General features: G+C 39.2%; 1 protein-coding gene across 6 annotated transcripts in view; it reads right to left on the reverse strand.

Moving 5' to 3' along the window:
- Nucleotides 1–20,911, reverse strand: part of LOC132858523 (arf-GAP with Rho-GAP domain, ANK repeat and PH domain-containing protein 1-like) — a 65,080-nt gene that overhangs the window by 42,013 nt on the left and 2,156 nt on the right. For 4 of the 6 annotated variants that reach the window (XM_060888906.1, XM_060888905.1, XM_060888904.1 and 1 more), the window contains exons 2-6: nucleotides 11,035–12,062; nucleotides 2,069–2,172; nucleotides 1,349–1,437; nucleotides 1,131–1,228; nucleotides 112–273 (exon numbers count right to left, since the gene is read on the reverse strand). In XM_060888906.1, coding sequence (XP_060744889.1) covers nucleotides 112–273; nucleotides 1,131–1,228; nucleotides 1,349–1,437; nucleotides 2,069–2,172; nucleotides 11,035–11,981 — 1,400 coding nt within the window. In that variant the 5' untranslated portion in view covers nucleotides 11,982–12,062. Of the gene's footprint in view, nucleotides 1–111; nucleotides 274–1,130; nucleotides 1,229–1,348; nucleotides 1,438–2,068; nucleotides 2,173–7,817; nucleotides 7,983–11,034; nucleotides 12,063–15,224; nucleotides 15,297–20,911 lie in introns of those variants that run through there. The other 2 variants (XM_060888903.1, XM_060888907.1) reach the window with 2 other exon arrangements.

Consider the following 20,911-nt stretch of genomic DNA (forward strand, 5'->3'; position numbering starts at 1 on the left):
GAACACTACAAATGGAGCAAAAGGTATGCTGTGTGTTTGTGTGCCTGTGTGTGTACATCTGTACACTGTGTGTAAGATGTGTAACTGTACACTGGACACTGTATTGTTTACCCCTGTGGAGGGTTCTTGTCGAGCCAGCCCATCTTGATGACCGGACTGAGTTGGGGGGTGGAGTCATCCCTGGGGGGCGGAGACACTGGTCCTGTGGCAGGCAGGTAGATGCTGTTCTGGCTGCTGGAGAGTCGGCTGTAATCCTCGATCCATGATTGTCGCCTGAGACAGTTATAAAGAGCAGAGTGTTATAAACGTGACTGGAGAGTTGAGGTGTTGATACTGACTGAGTGACTATACAAACTACACTAAAGCAGGGTCTGATAATAGAAATGGTCTGAACATAATTCTCACTTTAGAACACTAGATCAGAAACAAAGCCACAGTGACTTTTAGACCAACTCTGAACAAATTTCCGGGTCTTTTCACGAGTCGAGGCAGCTTGCGCTCATGTTTAATGACCACACTGCTTGTTTGTGCTCTGCCTCAAGACGCTCTATTAAATACACTGACCTAACACCTGAAACTTAGCACATGGAGCTGATCACCATCAGCACACAACAATAACAACACAAACTGAGTATCAGTACTGATCGGTGTCCAAACACACACACACACACACACACACACACACACACACACACACACACACACTGAGTTAAAAAAAATAATACCAGGCCATGACATCAATTAAATGCATTATAAAGATTAGATATCTATATAATCTATAATTTAATGATCTATAATATAACAATATACTGTTCATATACTAACCCACGGAATCATTTACAAACAGCTCACGCATGTTTTAAACATCTCCAGCTGATCGGTCACTAATTCATGTCTCACAATAGCCACATTTAACAGGTTGCTATGCCAACCTGAAGGCTCCTTCTGCTCAGACCTGCCCTCTTGTGGACGCTGCTTTTATTCTCTGTGTGTGTACAAGATACACAGATCTGTGTTGCTCTTGAGTTTCACCCTGCCTACAATTTCTGAATATAAACAAACAAGAAGCTAAATGAAACATCACACCGCTCCTATACTACAGTGTTGTGTTACAGGACAGGACAACTTACTTCTCCGTCACAGACTCGTCTTCATCAAGTAGCTCATCATCACTGTACAGGCTGCTGCGATGAGACCCGCGCACACGTGGAAGAGGCAGGAATGTGCTCTAATGGACAACAAGGCTGTCAATCAAAGTGAAGATACATAAAATGCACAGGCACACACAGAACACACACAAACAGAAACACACACACACAAACACGCACAAACACAAACACACACACACCTTATCTGCCATTTCTACACGATTGCTGTTTGTACACTTTGCTGTGTCGAGCTCCTCATAGCTGTCTGAACTGCCTGTAGAGTCCAACCCTAAACACACACACACACACATGTATATACACATATATTCAGTTAAATTCAATTCAAACAAAAAACCAGGACACAAACAAACAACATTTAGGTCAACAAGAAACCTGAACGCTTGTAAAGGCTTTTCACAGCTTCACCACTAAAGGAAGAGATTCGGGTTCAGGTGAGATGCCTCAGGTGAGCACATGGTTTTTAATACAACGGATATCATCTGCACCAGCTGACCTTCTTACCATCTTATCATCTGCACTACTGTTAGTATTAATCAATATTAAATAATGACTTCCTCTAATTAAATTACAAATTAAGTAAAAAATCTGATTAGAATAAATACTTTTTTTTAATGACAAGAAGTAATGTTTTAGACATGAAGAGTTTTAGACATTTTGCTACTAAATATTTAAAAAAAGGTTTGAGGAATGAAACTCTGTCAATGTGGTATGTACGCTTTATAAAGGGAACCAATGTGTAAAGAACATGTAAGGAAGCTTTGACTGGAAGTGTCTCGCTTTAAACAAGCTGCTGTCAGAGTAACTTTTCACTCTGCACTGAAACAGAGGAAGTGTGAAAATATTAACAGCTGAATTTTAAACTGAAATTGTGAACAATGATATGTTTTTATTCTACTCACGTCTCTGACTGGGCACCGACAAGGCCGCTAGCTGAGAGGTTTGTACACGGGTATTTATTTGGGCTGAGATGTCCAGAACAGAGAGCTCATCTGCTGGAGACGAGCTGGAGGGGGGGAGACAGAAAGAGAGGGAGAGAGAGATAGAGAGTCAGAGAAGGTGAAAGTTGAGAATTTATAAACACTTTATTCTGAGATATTTTTAATATTCATGGTTAAAATGTAATGAAACGTTAGTTGTGGGTTCTAACACTGTTCTACTGTCCTGTTGTACACAATAACACAAACACACTGATCACATTTAGAGCACAATAAACTCTAGAGCACAAAAGATGATCAGCTAAAAGTTTTGAGTGTAACAGCAGTCAAAGATCAGCATGAAGCGTAAAAACCTTTGCTCTAAATAACTTCAGGATGTCTGCAGCTGCAGGACACACACACACTGCTCTGGTCTAAACAGAGGTCAAGTGCTTAGTTGTATAATTTAAAATAAAAGGAGATAAAATGTAAGTCGCTCAGGATGAGGGCATCTGCCTAATGCTGTAAATGCAAGGAAGAAAGTCCTGCTGCAGAAACACACAGTATTTAAAAAAACTATTCTCAAATATTGATCTCCACTGTATATTAAACACAAAAAACACGCCGACACACACATACACGCACACATACACACAACACACACACAAAAAAGCAACACACATAACAAAAATGACACACTTATCACACTAATAAAAACATTCAGGATTTTAGCTTCCCTTTAATTCCCTAATTTAATAAGATGCTAAAAAAATCATTTCTTATCTGTTACCTGATGTATCATCTGATCCTGAAGTGTGAGAGAAACTGCTGGAGAAATTATTGAACAATTTGTGTAACTAATGGTGAAGACGGTCCTACTCTATTTCACACACACACACACACACAGACACAGACACACAGACACATACATATACACACACACACACGGCTGAACTGCGTGGTGTGTTTTCAGGTCTGAGGTTAGTAGCAGATGCTTTTCGATGCTGGATGCTGAAGTTTATAGTATTTAGCTTTGTGTGCATTTCTGTTTGTGTGGTTACTGTGAGAACCTTTTCTGTGCTCCACATGAAGCCTGTGTACCTTCTACATACACACTGTTCAGTGTCTATTCCACTGCCTGTTCCTTTATCTCTCTTAGCACTGGCCTTGTTGCGCTCTCATGATGAGATTTCATCAGAAGTAGAGAAATCATTTCTTCCTATTTTTTATTAAACAGCAACATTTAATGCACCAAGTGAGATCTTATTCACACCTATGTTCTATGGGCTGTAATATATAAATATATACAAAAGAAACCGAGAAACCTCAAAGGAGAAGTGTAAACACCTCTGTCCTGAAGAGTGCGAAAGCTGTTACAACTTTACCTCTGACTGATAAAAATCTCTGACACTGGAGACTCAAGCCATTAAAAGTTAAACACAAAGAAAACTTCATCAAAGTAATCAGCTGTTACTATAGAAACGACAAAATCATGTACTCAAGTGAAAATATTCAGAATGAAATTTGTAATGAATATTAATTAAACATGCTTTATTGCTTCCTCACATTCTGCTTACATCTTTTTCAATAAAAACCCTAAAACTTCTGTTTCTGCAGCTTCCTGTTACTCAAACATGTCGGGTTTCCCGTAACCCCATGACTCCAGAGCTGAACATTCTCTGATGAGGCAAACTCTGACCTGCTGTTCAGTCATGTTATACTAAACACGTCATAGACATGTGACTGTGTTAAAAATAGACTGAAATCCAGAGAGCTGAACACAAGAAACGTTGAGTTTTCACTAAATGATTTTGTTAATAAAATACTTTGAGTTAAGACAACAGAAATATGTTTCTCCACAGTGATTGATGTTTATTTCATTTTTTAACCTCACAGGTTCACAACAGCACTTTGTATTAGAAACAACATTACAAAATAAAAGTCACACTGAAAACTCCAACAACAAGAAGAACATTTTAAAATTTCACCATATTCTGCTAAAACTGTGTAGCGGCGTAGCGTAACGAGTGAGTGACGCCATACACCACAGACGCAGAAACGGCTCAAGAAAATAAAACGTTACAGTTCATTTCAGACGAGACGACGCTAAACCCACAAGACGTCAGAGTACACGGTGCATGTGAAGTGTTTACATAGCACACACACATGTACACACACTTTCACACAATTAAACTCAACACACCACATCTTCTCTCAGTCAAGCTTTACAGAAGACACGCTCAGAAGAGTAGCAGCTCTTTATTCTACACCTTTACTCATCAAAAGCACAGCACAAACCCAAGTCTGTACCAGGCGTGTCGGTTTTCTCTGTTTGGTCAGCCATTTTGGTGGCGGAGATTTAAAAGAATAACTCAAAACAGCTGGTGATCAAATTTTGATTTATTTTTAAACTTAAAAAAAGCTTTGTTGTATATTTCCATTACTCTATTTTTCACATGTTGCTCATCATCATCATCTGAGGTGAATCTAGAAACATGTTCAGTCTGCCTGAGGTTTAAACACGGCTGTATCCACAACATGGATGTTGTGTTTACTGTTTTCTCTCTTATACGCACACGCACACACACGCATACACATACACACGCACGCACACACACATGCACACACATGCGCACACACATGCACACACATGCACACACATGCACACACATGCACACACATGCACACACACCCTGAAGAGCAGAACACATTGTGCCTAATTGAAACACAATATTGTTTTCTAGAAAAATAACTCCAAAATGAAGCGACGCATTGAGTGTCTACGTCTTATGTTTCTGTTCTGAGAAGATTGAATAAGAGGAATTTTCTTCTAAGTGTTTTTCTGTAACTTGACTGAGATGAAGACTAACACGTGTGACTTACAGCTGAGAAACAGCGCAACGTCGAGACACACGAGTCTGAGATCTCTGAGACATGCTGATAACTTGTTTTTATTCTTCAAGCTTTAAAAGTGTAAAATGTTTTGCAGATTTTTCAGAATATTCTGAGATATTCATGTTAGATCACAGACTGCTAGCCGGAGAATAAACAAATAACAATTAGAAATGATTTTACAGAACAGTGAAGTGTTAAACGGAGCACAAACTGTCCTGTGTGTGACATTTTGACTCATCTTGAAGGCACTACCTGTTTCCTCCAAACTGCGCATCCAAAAATGACACTGAACCATCATCACATCCCTAAGTTCTCAGAGCGATTGCTAAATGCTAACGCTAAAGTCTTCCTATAGAGTCTGTCCTTAAATACCTTCAAACTGTTTTTCCCAACATTAATGACACGCAGTAAAACTTTTTTTTTACTAAGCCGTACTTCTGATCTGTGTATCTTTAATAAAAGCAGGGCTTGTGCCTGATTCTAGCAGAGAGGATGGATTAGCTTCCTTATTTCTGTTCAGGTTTAAATGTCTCTTTTGCAAGTTACGGTTCTTCTTAAAGTCATTAAACTGAAATAACCTCGATGCAAAGTAACTTCCAGAGTAGTGCCGAGTGATTTACACAATTAACCTGGTTCATCTGAAGAAATGTTGTAGCATCATTTAATTAAAGCACACATAAGGAAGGGAAAACAGCCTGTATAATCGGATAAATTCCTCCTCAAGCATGCGCTTCTTGCCTCAACACAAGATTAAAAAGCACTGCAGCTGAGACCAAGCTTGAGCACAGGAAGGATCAGAGATATGAAGAAAAGTCAGATGAACAAGTTTATGTAAAATCTACCGCTGCACTACAACCTAAGCAGTACTCTGTGGCTCCGAATGATGTTGGACCATTTAAAGATAAGAAGTTGTTTATTTCTGATGCTGTGTTCTGATTAGAGGTCATTCTGGGAACGGAGAAGGAACTCAGATTTGAGAAGAACAGTCCACGTTCACTTCTCAGTCGTGGTGTCGTTTCGTATCGTGATTGACATGTTCACAATTAATCTGCAGAGAAAGAAGAGTTCAACTCATAACACACAAACAGTAACAGTTGCATCTGTGTTGTAAGAAACTCTTTGATTTTAATAACATACATAACATACAGCCAGGTCTGTACCGAGACGCAGTTCAGTTCATGATCACGTGTCTAATAGGTTGTGTTGCACGTGTGAGGGCTCTCTGATTGGCCAGAAATGTGACAGGCAGGGATTTAAAACTATAATTACCAAAAAAAAAAACAGATTTGATAAAAAAAAAACTCTACTTTTCACTCATGTTGTTGCTGATCATCATCATCATCATCATCATGAGTAGTGAAATATTCAGTATTAAGTTAGAAAAGAATAGAATCTAGAGATCGCTGTATCTCTCTCTCTCTCTCTCTCTCTCTCTCTAAATCCATCCTTTCTTTAAATATTCCTTATTTAAAACAAACGTTGTCTGCACTCTGATAAATGACAGTTACTATTTTTTGCACATCTACAAAACAGTAAAAGTTCAGCACATTATGTCAAAAAAATTAAATAAAACATAATTGTAATTGTGACTCGTTCATGAAGTTGCCCAACTTTAATACAGAGCAGTTGTTGACTCGTGTAACAGGTGGAACTAACTGGTGGAAGTAACTGATATCACCTTTCACCTGGTTCGGAACCTGAAGAGGCGTTTTTATTAAAATGTCATTCGGCTCTTTGTGACATGACGTAAAAGAAGATGATGATGATGGTGATGATGAAGATGATGATGAGTGTCTTCACAGGTTCAATTCCACTGTAAATACTAAGAGTCTTTCAGAATTAATGAGATGAAAGCAGGTGAAATGTGAGCATCAGCACCTCAGAGGGTTATCAGATGTAGGTTCCTCTTTAACACAGAGCTTAGCTTTCATTTCAGTTCTAACCTGCTGCCTCTAAATCACACATCATTCTTTTTACACAACAGTTTTTGTCTTGTATTTTTTATTTTTTTTTTAAGATCAATTCATTTGAATTTCATGGTTGCCTTTTAAATCACTTCATCAAGCCAAACAGCACTAAAATACTATAAGAAGGAAAGAGTAATCAGCTGTAATGTTGCACACATCTGTTTACATGCTGCCGAATTCTGGACTCTGATTGGTTAGAAAATGCTAATAGATTTCTCATGGTAGTTGAGCTACAAATCACATGTTCTCATCGATGCTTACCTCAAACAATGTACAAAAAGGTCTCTGTTTCATTTCGGAAAGTTTTTTCTCCAAACAGTAAGTAAAGACGAGTTTTTCACCTCTCTAAACACGTCTGATATCATGCAACTAACACAAGGCTTTCGTCTAAATGTTACACTTCACACTGCTAGCAAACAACGTGAACTATCATCATGATTAACCAGCTAACACACACATTACTGTTCTTTCAAGCTGTCAGGAAGTCTAATAGAACACAATAGAACACAACGGTTTTATCTCTTTAAGAATGATTGAACAAAATGAGGAGGCACAATGAGGAAGTGTCTCACTGACGCTAAAGAACACAACTGTACAAAAGCATTCACCACTAAGTATCCGAAAACGGGCAAGAAATTATTTGAGAAAGCTCCAGCTTTCAATTTAATCAATTCAATCAATTTAAAATGCAAAGAAGGTTTCTCAATATCTCACACACACACACACACACACACACACACACACACACACACACACACAGTCACACTTCAAAATGCCAAAAAAACAACACTCAATAAGATCGATAAAAAGAAAGCTAAAGAGATGAGATGGATAAAAGAGTACTTTCAGCACTTCTCTCTCAGTTTACTCACACACTTCATGCAGGAACAGTCCTCCATAATCAGAGACACACACGTCCACAGAGCGCAAGACGATGAAAAAGAGGAAGGAACGTGGTGTAAATAGGTGGCAGAGAGAAGTGGCTACCCGGCCCAGAGAACCGCAGTGAGACAGGAGGAGTGAGACTGGAGGAGGAAGACTGGAGACAGTGGCATGAACACAAGGCGGAAGTGTAAAGAACTTTTAGAAACCTAGACGATACAGCTGTGTGTGTGTGTGTGTTTGTGTGTGTGTGTGTGTGGGAAAGAGAATTCAGGAAGTTCTAAAGTCACCTTAAATAGGCCAGCAAACAAGCACACACACACACACACACACACACACACACACACACACAGGTCTGACCCTGGACCTGTTTTTCCTCTTCACACTGAGTACAGAACACTCACTCCTTCCCTCTTTCCCTTAACTGCAGAACCAAAAGGAAACGTGGTGAAACAATACACAAAGACTTCAGGAAGAGCTGAAATAGAATACACACACACCCACATCGTGAACACTACACTAAACACTACATATCTCTTTAATTTGGCACTTACATGAATATACTTCCTGCTTTTTTGGTATTTTTAGTTTTATTATTATTATTTATTTGTTTTGTTATCTATACTCCACTGTTTCGGATTCCGAGGAGTCAGGTTTTCAAATTTGTTACAGTGGAAAATCATAAGGATGAAAGAACAAGCCAGTAACCAGGCATTATCAAGGTTATATTACTTAATATATTTCTGATCTCATGTTCATGGAGTCAGTGGAGCACGTTTGCCTTGCACCTCGAGGGTTGTGGGTTCGAGTCCTGCCTCCAACGTGTGTGTGTGTGTGGATCTGCATGTTCTCCTCGTTTCTCAGGGTTTCCTCCTTCCTAAATGCTCTTTAGGCTGTTTGGCATCACTAAACTGTCCGTGGTGTGATTCTGTGTGTGTGTGTGTGTGTGTGTGTGTGTGTGTGTGTGTGTGTGTGTGTCAGTTGGGGGAGGTGTGTGCTTTTAAATCAGAATCTAATAGACAGGAAGAACTTCACGTTAAGTGATGAGTCGCGAGTGCGAGTGTGTGTGTGTGTGTGTGTGTGTGTGTGTGTGTGTATTAAAAAGGGGACTGAACTACTGAGCACATCACAGACTGATATGAGGAAGTGGCTGAGTACGTACACGTAAAAACACAAACGAACACACACACACACACACACACACACACACACACACACGGAAACCTAATCCTTTCACAGTCTGCAATGTAACTGCACCACCTTGTGGTACACAATCCAAACTGCAGCTTTTTATTCAAAACAGACACTAATGTGTGAAGCTGTCTGTAAGATCAGGAAACAGCACATTCAGAGTTCTTACACCACATCTGCTCCACTTCTGAATAAAATCAAATTGCATAGCTCATGTGGTTAAGGCTCTGGGTTGTTGATCAGGGTTGAAGCCCCAGCACATTTTTCTGGGATATACAGAATGCTAATAATGATTCACTGTGCAGAAATCCATACGTGTCAAAAACAAAAGCTTCTTCTTCTTCCTCGTTACTGCTTTCTGGACTCAGATTACACAACGGATATTGTCACTTCAATGACAATTATATTGACAATTATATTGTCAATTCCGATATTGGCGGAATTTTGCAACCCTAATTATAATAGACTGCTTTTTTATAATTAGGGTTGCAAAATTCCAGGAATTTTCAAGGCTGGAAACTTTCCATGGGAATTAACAGGAATATATGGGAATAAACTGGGAATTTTAAAAAAATTCAGAGTTGCCTATAACAAGGAACTTAAATGTAGTTAAAAAAATTCTTGCAGCATAATTTTGTTTAAAACAACAAGATTTAATGCAATTTAAGTTGAATCTGTACCCTGCGTTCCTCGGTCACTTGCACACAACACACTGCTTACTGGAGGGCCATTGAGGTCAAACCCCCTGCATGTACTTGCATTCTTCCATAACATGCACAGTGACACTTTATTTTAGGGTCATTTAACTTGTTGCTTATTAGCATGAATATTAATAGAATATTGGCTATTTATTAGTACTTATTAAGCACATATTTAATGCCTTATTTTGCATTACCTTATTCTACATTCTTAATTGTACCCAATACCTAAACTTAATAACTACCTTATTAACTCTTAATAAGCAGTAAATTAGGAGTGTTACCACATGCACAGATTATTTGATGACCCCCCTCACACACTCACCCCCCACCCCCCACCCCCACCCCCGAAATTAAAAAAACATCCTCCATATATCACTTAAAGGGGGTTCACCTCCATTTTCCAGGCCTTGACTACCACAGAAGCAGAGACCTAATAAGCTTGAGAACAAATGCTTCATTTTACATTTTGATTGGGACTTTTTTAGAAGTGCAAGGGTGGGGGGTGCTTTCATTTTACAGCAATCATAGGGAAATATGTTTATTACAATTATTAAGATTATTATGTTTATTACAAGCATAATAATGTTTATTATGCTTTTGTGTTACTTAATGAAATAATCAATTAAAGTTCTACTTACAATTAAATCAGTCAAGACGTCATTTTTAAAATTTGTATTACCTTGCATGTATGTCTGCTTATGACCAATCAAAATTATTTATGTTTGTGTATGATATAGTTTATATACATTTCCTTATATTTCCAAATAATTCCCATAAATTCCCGTAAAGTTTCCAATTTGGAATATTGCCAAAATTCCCCAGATTAAGTTCCCGTGGAAAGTTTCCGTAAATTTACCGGAAATTTAACCCTAAAATGCAACCCTAATTATAATACAGGTAGGCAGAATTAGAAATCAGCCAGGACTTTGCGCTGAAGCTTCAGGTTCGATTTTAAACTACCCTTCCTGTAATTACTTCAGAGTACCAACAGGTGGCATCAGTAAATTGGCCAACGAAGCTCAAATTCAATGACAAAACACACACAGAGAATTAAAGTCTATTTTAAACCTGTGATTCATTGGATTGTGACAATCATGCGACGACACCTCAGACCACCAATCAGAAAGAAGGAAATAGACAAATAAAACAACTGAGAGATGCAGCTCTGCAAAGCTGAAAATAGCACACATTTATTCATCTGTGACCACAAATGTACAAGTATCCTCTGAGATAATTGAGGTTTGCATAAATTTTTTTTCTTTTATTAGAAATCTAGAAAAGACAAAGCGATAAGCCGATCGGCTAACTCGCTTACCTGAGCGTGGACGGGCTCCTGGGAAAAGGTGTGGTCTTATTGGTGGCTGCCGTGGTGGTGCGGGGAGGAATGGGGGGCCTGCGTGGGGGGCGGGGGGGCTGGTTGACTTTAGGCCCTCTGGGGGTCACTACAGCATACGATTTTGGAGGGAGAGGAGGAATGCCCAATTCTGGTGAAGAACACTGTTCATAAAGGTGGAACTGTTCTACTGTTGCTGATGATGATGATGTGGAGGAGGAGGTGGAGGAGGAGGAAGGAGAGGCATGTGATGGTGAGACCGTTAGCGGTGAGACAGGAGATGGTGATACGGGTAATAGTGAGACTGGCGATGGTTTCCGATCTACAGTTTGCCGCCTCGGAACAACAGGCAGGTTCTGTGGCTGAGGACGACTTGGAACAGAAAGTGAAGATGGCACCAGTCTTGGGTGAGTCGCCTTGGTCAAAGATACAGTCTCGCAATCCCCAGTGGTCATCTTAGCAGTAATGGAAACTGTCGAAAACCGCACCGGAGGACAATTCTGAGTCGCCCGAGGCGGGATTGGGGGCAGAAATTTCTTATGAGCCACAGGATTATTAGTGGGTAGGTTCTGCTTCTGATCTTGTGATTCACCAGTTTGTGAGCAGTTTGACTCTGCTAGCCCTGTGTTAACCCCTGCAGAAGCACGGAATTTCGTCCTTACCCTTGGAACAGGCCTTTGTCCCTCCTCTTCTTCCTCCCCACTTATCACTCCTTCTGAAGGAAAGAGCTTCTGCAGGCTCACTAGGATGCGCTTCTGGTGGCCCGGCAAAGAAACACCCATGCGCTCTAGTTGACAGGCCGTCAGCTCCCGGCATTCCCACACAGTTCTGAGACCCGCCTCCTGGAAGGACGGACTGTACTGCTCAAGGTGGATCCCCCCGAGCCATTCGTGAATGGACTGCAAGTCTTCTGCTGAAGGAGACAACATGGCCTCCGAATAATACTGTAAAACACGCAGGGTCTCTGTTCCAGCAAGGACCGGTTTAGGTCATCGTCTGAAGATAATCATCTGTGGACAATCCAGAAAATTTCATCAGTTCATCAGTGACGTCTACAACTGCAGCTTGGTATTAAATACTAATATCAATAATAACCAGGACATCATCAAGTGCTACTTTATCACCACAGTGCAGTGACATCATCAGACAGTTCAAGGTGTTCAAAAAAACCCGGAGTTGTTTTAACCAACAATTTCCCTTTATTTTAAAAATTTAAAAGCATTGAGAGAAAATGAAGGCCAGCCATCATTGTCAAACTTTTCTAAACTTCAGGTGATTTCACAAGGCAGAAAATCACTCAAAAATCCAAGCCTAAGCTTTCACTAACGTCCCACTGTTTTATATCCAAAATTATATAAACTAATATTATAATAAAAGATTATAAAGTTGCCAGTGCTAGACGGTGGCCAAACTAGCCTAGCTAAACAATCCTAGCTAACTTACTACTTACATTAATCAGCTCATCAATTAAAAACAATGGAAAATAATGAAATTATAAATAATGCTTTAGGATCTTATTCGTTTCACGCATTTTCCACAATGTTAATGTTAATTAATAAACATAAACAGTCATGCTATAACTTTGCATTCTACAAAAAAATGCTCCTTCCAACCTTTTTCACTCACACACACCCTGACACACACACACACCCTGACACACACACACACCCTGACACACACACACACCCTGACACACACACACCCTGACACACACACGCACACACAGACTTCCATTTATAACCGTTTTGTAATGGAGGCCTCATGCTGTCTTCAAGAAAACCACAGACTGAAAAAAATATTTAAACAACTTGATATTTGATCACATGACAGGAAGTGATATAAAACAGGGGTTTTCATTTACTCCACACTAGTGTTATTTTTTACTATTTCTAAATCTCTTATTTCTAAGATCTAGTACTACTGAGAAGATCAAACATTTCAGCTTCTTGTCTGTCTGTTGTGTGCAGCCATGATGGAAAAAAGTGTCTTCTGTTTGTAATTCACCTCCCGGTGGTTATAAATAGAGTTTATACACATCATGGGCGTTTCTCATTACTGAATCTGGACTTCCTTATTTCCTTTCCTTGCTACCCCTCTGCAAATCTTTCCAGATAAGAGCAATAAAATAAATGGCAACAGAGATGTCTTGAAGTAACGGATTGCATCCTGAGGAAGAATCAGACGTCATTGTTGATCTTTTCCTCAGACTACACTGTTAGAGGAAATCGAGAGAAATTTAATTAAAAGCTGTTCAGTATTTTCTGCTTTATATTTTAACCATCATGATTTAGAGAGGTTCAGTAAAGCCAGCAGACATTTCAAATCCATTCAAGAAATATTTCAGTCACAGTCGAATTGAATTATTGTGTAAACTGTAGGTGACGTTCGCATTAATGAGCCGTGTGTATATCAGTGTCCTGTTCAATCAGACCGAATGTTGAGATACGGCATTATCTCTGGAGCGACTTATTGTCTGGAAAATTTAGTAAATGTGAAAGGCTTTTTGGTTTGATGTGTAAATCAGCGTTAGCGTGCCACGACGGGAAGAGAACATACACACACACTCACAGATCTGACCACTGAAGTCTGGTTTCCTCCCAAACCACATGCACCTCCACACGCCTGACTCTAACCACTGTTTAATACCATGCCAACATTTAACAGCTTTTTCTTCTGCATTGAGTACCTAAGGCTCTAGATTTATCAAATCTAGTTTATCAAAACTTCGGGGTTCAAGCCTTAGCACTGCCAAGCTGCCACCATTGGGCCAATGATCAAGGCCCTTAACCCTATCTTCTCCCGGGGCGCCATGGTGCATCATGACTGACCCTGAGCTCTGACCCCAACTTCCAAAGCTGAGTATTTGAAGAAGGAATTTCACTGTACATAAGTTCTGTCACTGTACGTTCGATGTGTATGTGACAAAAATCTTCTTCTAATGTCAAGAATGCAGGAAGGTTCTTTACAGTTTCCCTTTGAAGGCATTTCTCTACATGCTCCTAATTCTGCTTTGAACTTATTTAACTAAAAAATTTCATCTTGAAGGATGTGATTTTATCATCAGAGAGGTTTATGGAAACAAACACACAAAAACATGACAACTTCCTTGAAGAACAGAGGACTGACACTCACCACAGCACCAGACTCAGTCTACACGTTTACTCAGTCTACACCTTCTCTCTCGGTCAGAATCAAGGCAAACCCAGACATAAATCTCACGACAGAAGGTACAAAATGTCATGAGTGGATTAAAGGATTTCCTTAATGAGAGCCAGATTATTTACATTACATGAACAGATTACATTACACACTTGAGGAGATATTTAAATAGCCCACTAATCAATGTCTAAGAACACTTTTTGCTCCACAACACAGGTTTAAGATTCAGTAAATTCTTCACACAACGTTTTCATGAGTATAACAGGAGGTTACATAAGAATTTAACATTCAAACTTATATTGAATGAATAAACGAGTGGAACAGGACAAGTCAGTGTTAGCTCAACAGCAGGTTTAACCAGCGATAGTCAGCTCTAATGTCAGCTTTGTACTGAAATGCAGAACGCTCTTCAGGATGTGGGTAAGATGTGTGAAGAACTAACAACAACGTTTAGCAACAAGTCCAGAACTCAAAGGCCATTTCAGAAAAACAATGAACAGAGGTCCAGGAAAAGAGTAGTTAATATAATAACTTTGCTAATGTCCAAGAAACTGAAATGGACTGAAATGGATGAAGTTCTCTGTATTTTTACTCTTATTTGAAATACCGTTCGATATGAAATACATAAATATGTGGAATTGTAAACACCTCCAAGTCCACTTGCATCTGACTAGCAGTAAAATGAGCTCAGTTAGCTAGCTCAAATAAGTGGGATTTCAATCTTCATCTTCATTTCTTTAACAAACCTTTCAGAATAGAACATTACGATGATAGCCATCTGTTCTGTGCTAAAAAAGCCAAAGTATTGTAGTCAATGACGAACTTATTCTGACATAAACTGGGCTCATATGAAGCTCCGCCCACAATCAGTTCTCTCCAGAAACTCAAAAGCATCATGCTAATTTGGTGTTGTGTTGTGTCTACATACACATATAACAACCCAAAAACAACAATAGGTTTTCCAAGAAGTCCAACATGCTGTATAAAGAAATACACAAACAACAAAACTCTACCTGATAGGACTTTCTACAGCTCCTCCAGCCTGATCATATGGTATCAGGTTGATTTTCCAGTTCAGGGTTCTTCTTCTCAGAGGAAGTGAGGTCGATTGGCATGCAACGTGTGGGAAGTAAAAAAATATTCATTCACACTAACACAAATAAAAATACACACACTTATATTTGTTTGCACTGTTGTACCGTTAGTAGCTTGTAAGAGAAGAGTTCATGAAACCTGCTGATATACTGGAACTTACACCTTTACCTCATTTTTTAAATGTTACTCCAAAGTGCCAGACCATCAACATCCATTGTGTAAATAATAAGCTAAAAATAATCTAAATCATCACCTCACACTCCTGTACCAGCACACGACGCAATGTGAAGGAAACTGACAAGCGGAATATGATCATTTCCCAGCATGTATAGATGTGTGGATATGTGACTAAGTGATGTGGTGCAGAGCAAAGTTGAACACACAGCAAGCCTTTCTCCTGATCGCTGTGTGTAACAATCCGAGAAACACGACAGCTCATTTATTTCCCTCTTGACCTCTAGCTGCTTTACAAAAAGTTCCTCATTCTGAAAATTAAGGAACTGGGCCTGTAAGAAGCACACGTGAGGGAGTGAGAGAGAGAAGTACTTCAAAAGAGGACTATAACTACAGGATCCTGTTAATTACTGCTAATATAACATAATTCTAACGCAGTGCATTTCTGACAGAAAAAGATTGTGTGCAGTGATGAAAAATGTCTTGGCACCGTAAAATTTTTAATAATAATTTTGTTTTAGATGTCCTTCATTATTGGGTCGATAAAAACATTTAACTTTTCCAAACCTTACCTTTCCAACCTAAATTAAATGTAAAAAAAAGGTTTGTAGGTCAGTTTAAACAACAAAAAACCATTATGTAACAGACCAGTCTTTAGAGAAAAGTGAGTGCTGATTGTCAGGGTGTTTAGCTGCAAAATAACAAAAGCAAGTGTGACGGGCAAAGTCTCCAGATCTGTTTCACATTCTTCAAAGAAAATAATCTACAAGTCAGTTTTTATATAAAACACAACATGTATGTGGCACGACTGACATAAAAACAAGGGCTTCTCACACCAAACAGACTTTATTTCCTTTAGAGTTGTTATGCTCTTTATTCAATTTTTATATGTATAAAATATATAAATGTATTAGTTTTTAAAAGCAGCTTAACCACATTTCTTAACACATCCCTAAGACTATTGCAGCACACTGTACATGCCAGTAGATGATGGAAGCTTAAGTTCTAGTAAACAAACAGAAGCTGCACTTTCTGAAACCCAGGGGAAGTTATGAAAAAGCCACAGTTTTTAGATAACGCAAAAAAAAGAACTTCAACTTAAAATCTTAAATGACTGCAAAGACTAAAAACTGAGGCATGCAGAAACATAAACTACACAGCTGACCAAGCAAGAACCAGTCATTTGAATAAGTGTGAAAGTGTTTTTGAAGCATTAAACCAGCTGAATGTTCTCTTCACAGCTTCTACTGTACTAACAACTAATCCAAACCACTGTAAGCCAGTTTTACACCACAGTCAACCCTCTGTTCAAAGCCAGCATCTCTGTATACAGGGCCATTTTGTATTCAGATCATCAAGGATGTTCTTTGAAGGTGACGTACTAACCATGAACATTCATGTTTAGTCATGAACAGTGCTTGGCACACAGGGGCATTGCCTTTAGGCACAAGACCTGCAAGGCTTATAGAGCTGCTCTGTGTTCAGCTCGAAAAAAGATAAAAGCCATTGTACAAGACATAAGAAAATAATCCTGGGTTGCAGTTTCCACCACTGTAAATACTTTTTTTTCCATCGGAGTCCACTGCGGGATCATGTGTTTGTCGTGTGGCTGAAAATAATATAATCAAAAAGTAATAAAAACAACTAACTGGTATGACTAATCACTGTATTAGCAACCAGCAGGTCAGGTGGAAAAAGATTCATGGCTAATTTAACCACATTCAGTGTATTTCACTTATATTTCTCTATTACACAAACAGTTTTAAGGTGACGATATTCAGCCGGCACAATTAGACACCGCTACATCACATCTAAAAAAAAAAAAAAGTCCTCCTGCAGACTAAGGAAATTATAAATAGAATTCAGAGTGAAGGATAAAGAAATGCTAGTCCTATCCACTGTGCAAACACTCTTCAATCTTTTGTGTATAAACTGGAAGACATGATCTCCTGTCCATGCTTCAGGATTTGTGTGTCTACCAGACGCTGGAAATTGGGTCTGGACAAACCGACCAAGGATCAGAAGACCCAGAGATCTACTGCACTTTACTGTAAAGTCTCACCTTCTTCAGAGTGTCATCTGCTAAAGTTGAGAAAACAACTAGACTAAAGTGTTCAGAGATGCACTGGTCAAGGCGTGACACTGAAGAAATAAATACTTCACGCTTTCACATGACGTGAACTGAAAGATGTTGCAGAACAGTTGTTAAACGAGCTTCAGCTTACAGGGTTGATGGAGCGATTCTAAGAACCTGCTAAAGACTTCTCAAACATGAGCAACATCCACAGCAGAGCTTCTCAAGCTTGTTGTACCAAAGACTGCTTTAGCTATAAAGAAAATTCCACAGACCTTCTCAGTGCGCTGATGAACATTAAATAATAGAAATGTTATTATGCAGAATTACTAGAGCCATTTAAATTTCTATACCCGAATCTTCCACTAACAGATTAACATGATTTATAACTTCCTATGGTCTAATTTGATTCAGCGGACGAGTGAAACCAGGAAGTTAATATAAGAACTGAATAATACAGTAGCTTTCATAATCCTGGGTTGTAGTTTTCATCTGATCTACAACTGCAGACGGCTGCAGGATCATGTGTGTGTCATGTGGTCATGTAGCTGAAAATAATATAATAAAAGAAATTTCATGTCTAATTTATTTGTAATTCATGTTATTTATTTGTAAATTATTATCTAATTTTTCATTTCATGTCTAATTTAACCACATTCAGTGTATTTCACTAATAAACCTAGTGCACACACAGTTTTAAGGCAAAGACTAGAGAAACAGGGTGTTATCAGGCCAAATTCTTTCTTCAGCTTTGCAACTAATGGGTTTTATTTTGCTTACTCGACTGCAGAAGGTCCAAAATGTCAAGTCAGTCTAAAAGCTTTGCACTACACTGCAGTTCCTGCAGTAACAAGAGCTGATCAGTGGGGAAACTTTTGTAAACGACAGAACACTTGCAAGGTTTTTAAATGTCACTTGTGTCAGAGAATCTTCCTGGTGTCTGGAAGGCCTTTAACCCTAATCATTAATGTTTCATTCTTTAATTCATCTTCAGTAAACACTTTCTCCTGGTCTGGGTAGTGACGGATACAGAGCTGAACTCAGGAATACACCCTGGATGGTATGCCAGTCCATCACAGACTGCCATACACACTCATTTACACCCAGAGGCCAAGCTCTCAAACTCCACCGTGGATCCAAAGTCTTTTCCATGAGCATTATATACCCAGTCAATGGAATCATAGACATCGGTACATCTTGCAATTTCTTATTCTCACTCGTTTGAAGCTCTTCAAGAATATGTTTAGCCTCCCAATATATACATATATGGGTCAGGTGTCAAAAAGAGAGAAAGTGAACAGACCAGAATGAGGAGAAATGACCCTGATAGGCCTGAAGATTGGTAAGAACTGATAATTGGTTTTAAATGTTAATTCTGTTAGCGGTTTGGTCATTAGCTAGTCATATCCAATTGCACTATCATGTATCATGTGTCACACAAAAACTCCAAACTGTGTAACTCGTTCTAACCTCAGACCCGAGAGACTTCCTGTTATAGGAGTATAATCATTAAACGCACAGATACCAGATAGTGTCCAAAATTAGTCACAGGTTTGAGGTATATTAGGGGCAAAGGATAAGATTTGTCTTTCCTACCACCTCTTATCTTTGCTCAGTACATCTGTATAAACGTACACAAGATCAGAAAGTGTGGCAAGAACTTATTAACTTCTGCATTGATTTCTGAGATAAAGCTGAACCTAACACTAAACCTAAAACTAAAAACTAGCCCTAACCCTAATATTAACCTTAACCCTAATACTAATGCTAACAACTAACCATAAAACTAATTCAATCTAATGGAGTGGTGAAACACCAAATTGTGCAAACCTTACACACACACACACACACACACACACACCTGATGACTAACACTACTTATGCAGTTTTCCTTAAATCCATCTCCAAAGACAACACAATTGTAGGACAATCTATTACACATTTTATATAGGGGGAAGAAAAAAAAGCTTCATCATGGTGACAGACAAGTTTTGTAAATTAAAGTTTTGTGAGGACCATGTCTCTAACTGTATATAACACCTATTATTTATAGCCCATTCAGTGTGAATACAAACATTCATTACAAACATTTGTGCTACTTGAGATCACTAGGTCTTCAATAATAATAAAAAGAACCTACCTAAAAAGTTACAGGAAGCAGAAATATACCTGCAGTATAAATCATTAAACCAGGCCATGAGGAAAGATTTCCAGCCAATCAAATCAAAGCTGGAATTTCCATTTCTGAGAACTTTTAGTAAACAAAATGCCCTGATCTTTAGATACAGAAGAAATGACACAACATTCCTGTTGAGTGTGTGTTAAACCACATGGTGTAGTCCTGATTCACAGTAAATAAACCTGTTTGTCTGTAAACGTTGTCACTTATTAAATACACTGCTAGCGTTGATGCAGTAAAATTCCTGAAGAGATAAATGACAGGAATCAAACACACTGATTACTGATAAGTCTCGTTTATGATAAGTCTCAGCAGTGCTTTTCCTCGGCACTGTGAAAGAGTTACTAATACAAATGTATGATTAATCTGTCATACACTGCTTTTTGTGTAGAACATTAAAAAGACTTTAAAACACAGATTAGCAAAGATAAGGGGCATTACGCCAGGAAGGCCTAGGGTTTTCTGAAAAAGGAGAAAACATTGGCTGGTAAACAAACAAGTGTAGAATCTGATATAGTCATGTCAGATTGTGCTGGAGTTTAGGCACGTGTGTGTACACACACTGACACAGCGATGCACTCACATATACATACATGCATAAATATACACACACGTGCACTGACACATGCACATACAGACACCCTCACCTGCATGGACACCCTTACACATATATAGACACACTCGCATACAAACACCCTCGTGCACATACAGACACCCTCGCACACATGTGGACATGTGCACGTACACCCTTTAAACACATATGGACACACTCAGATATGTACACTCCCGCACACATACAGACACCCTCACACACATATGGACACTCTCGCGCACATATGGACACCCTCACGCACATATGGACACCCTCATGCACATGGACACCCTCGCGCACATATGGACACCCTCGCGCACATATGGACACCCTCGCGCACATATGGACACCCTCGCGCACATATGGACACCCTCGCGCACATATGGACACCCTCGCGCACATATGGACACCCTCACATATGTACACCATCACGTGCACAAACACCCTCGCGCACGTTTGGACCACACTCATGTACAAGGGGACTCTCATGTACAAGGGGACTCTCACGTGCAAGGGGACACTCATGTGCAAGGGGACACTCACGTGCAAGGGGACACTCACGTGCAAGGGGACACTCACGTGCAAG

The sequence above is a fragment of the Tachysurus vachellii genome, chromosome 15 (assembly GCF_030014155.1).
Source record: "Tachysurus vachellii isolate PV-2020 chromosome 15, HZAU_Pvac_v1, whole genome shotgun sequence".
NCBI classification, from domain to species: domain Eukaryota; kingdom Metazoa; phylum Chordata; class Actinopteri; order Siluriformes; family Bagridae; genus Tachysurus; species Tachysurus vachellii.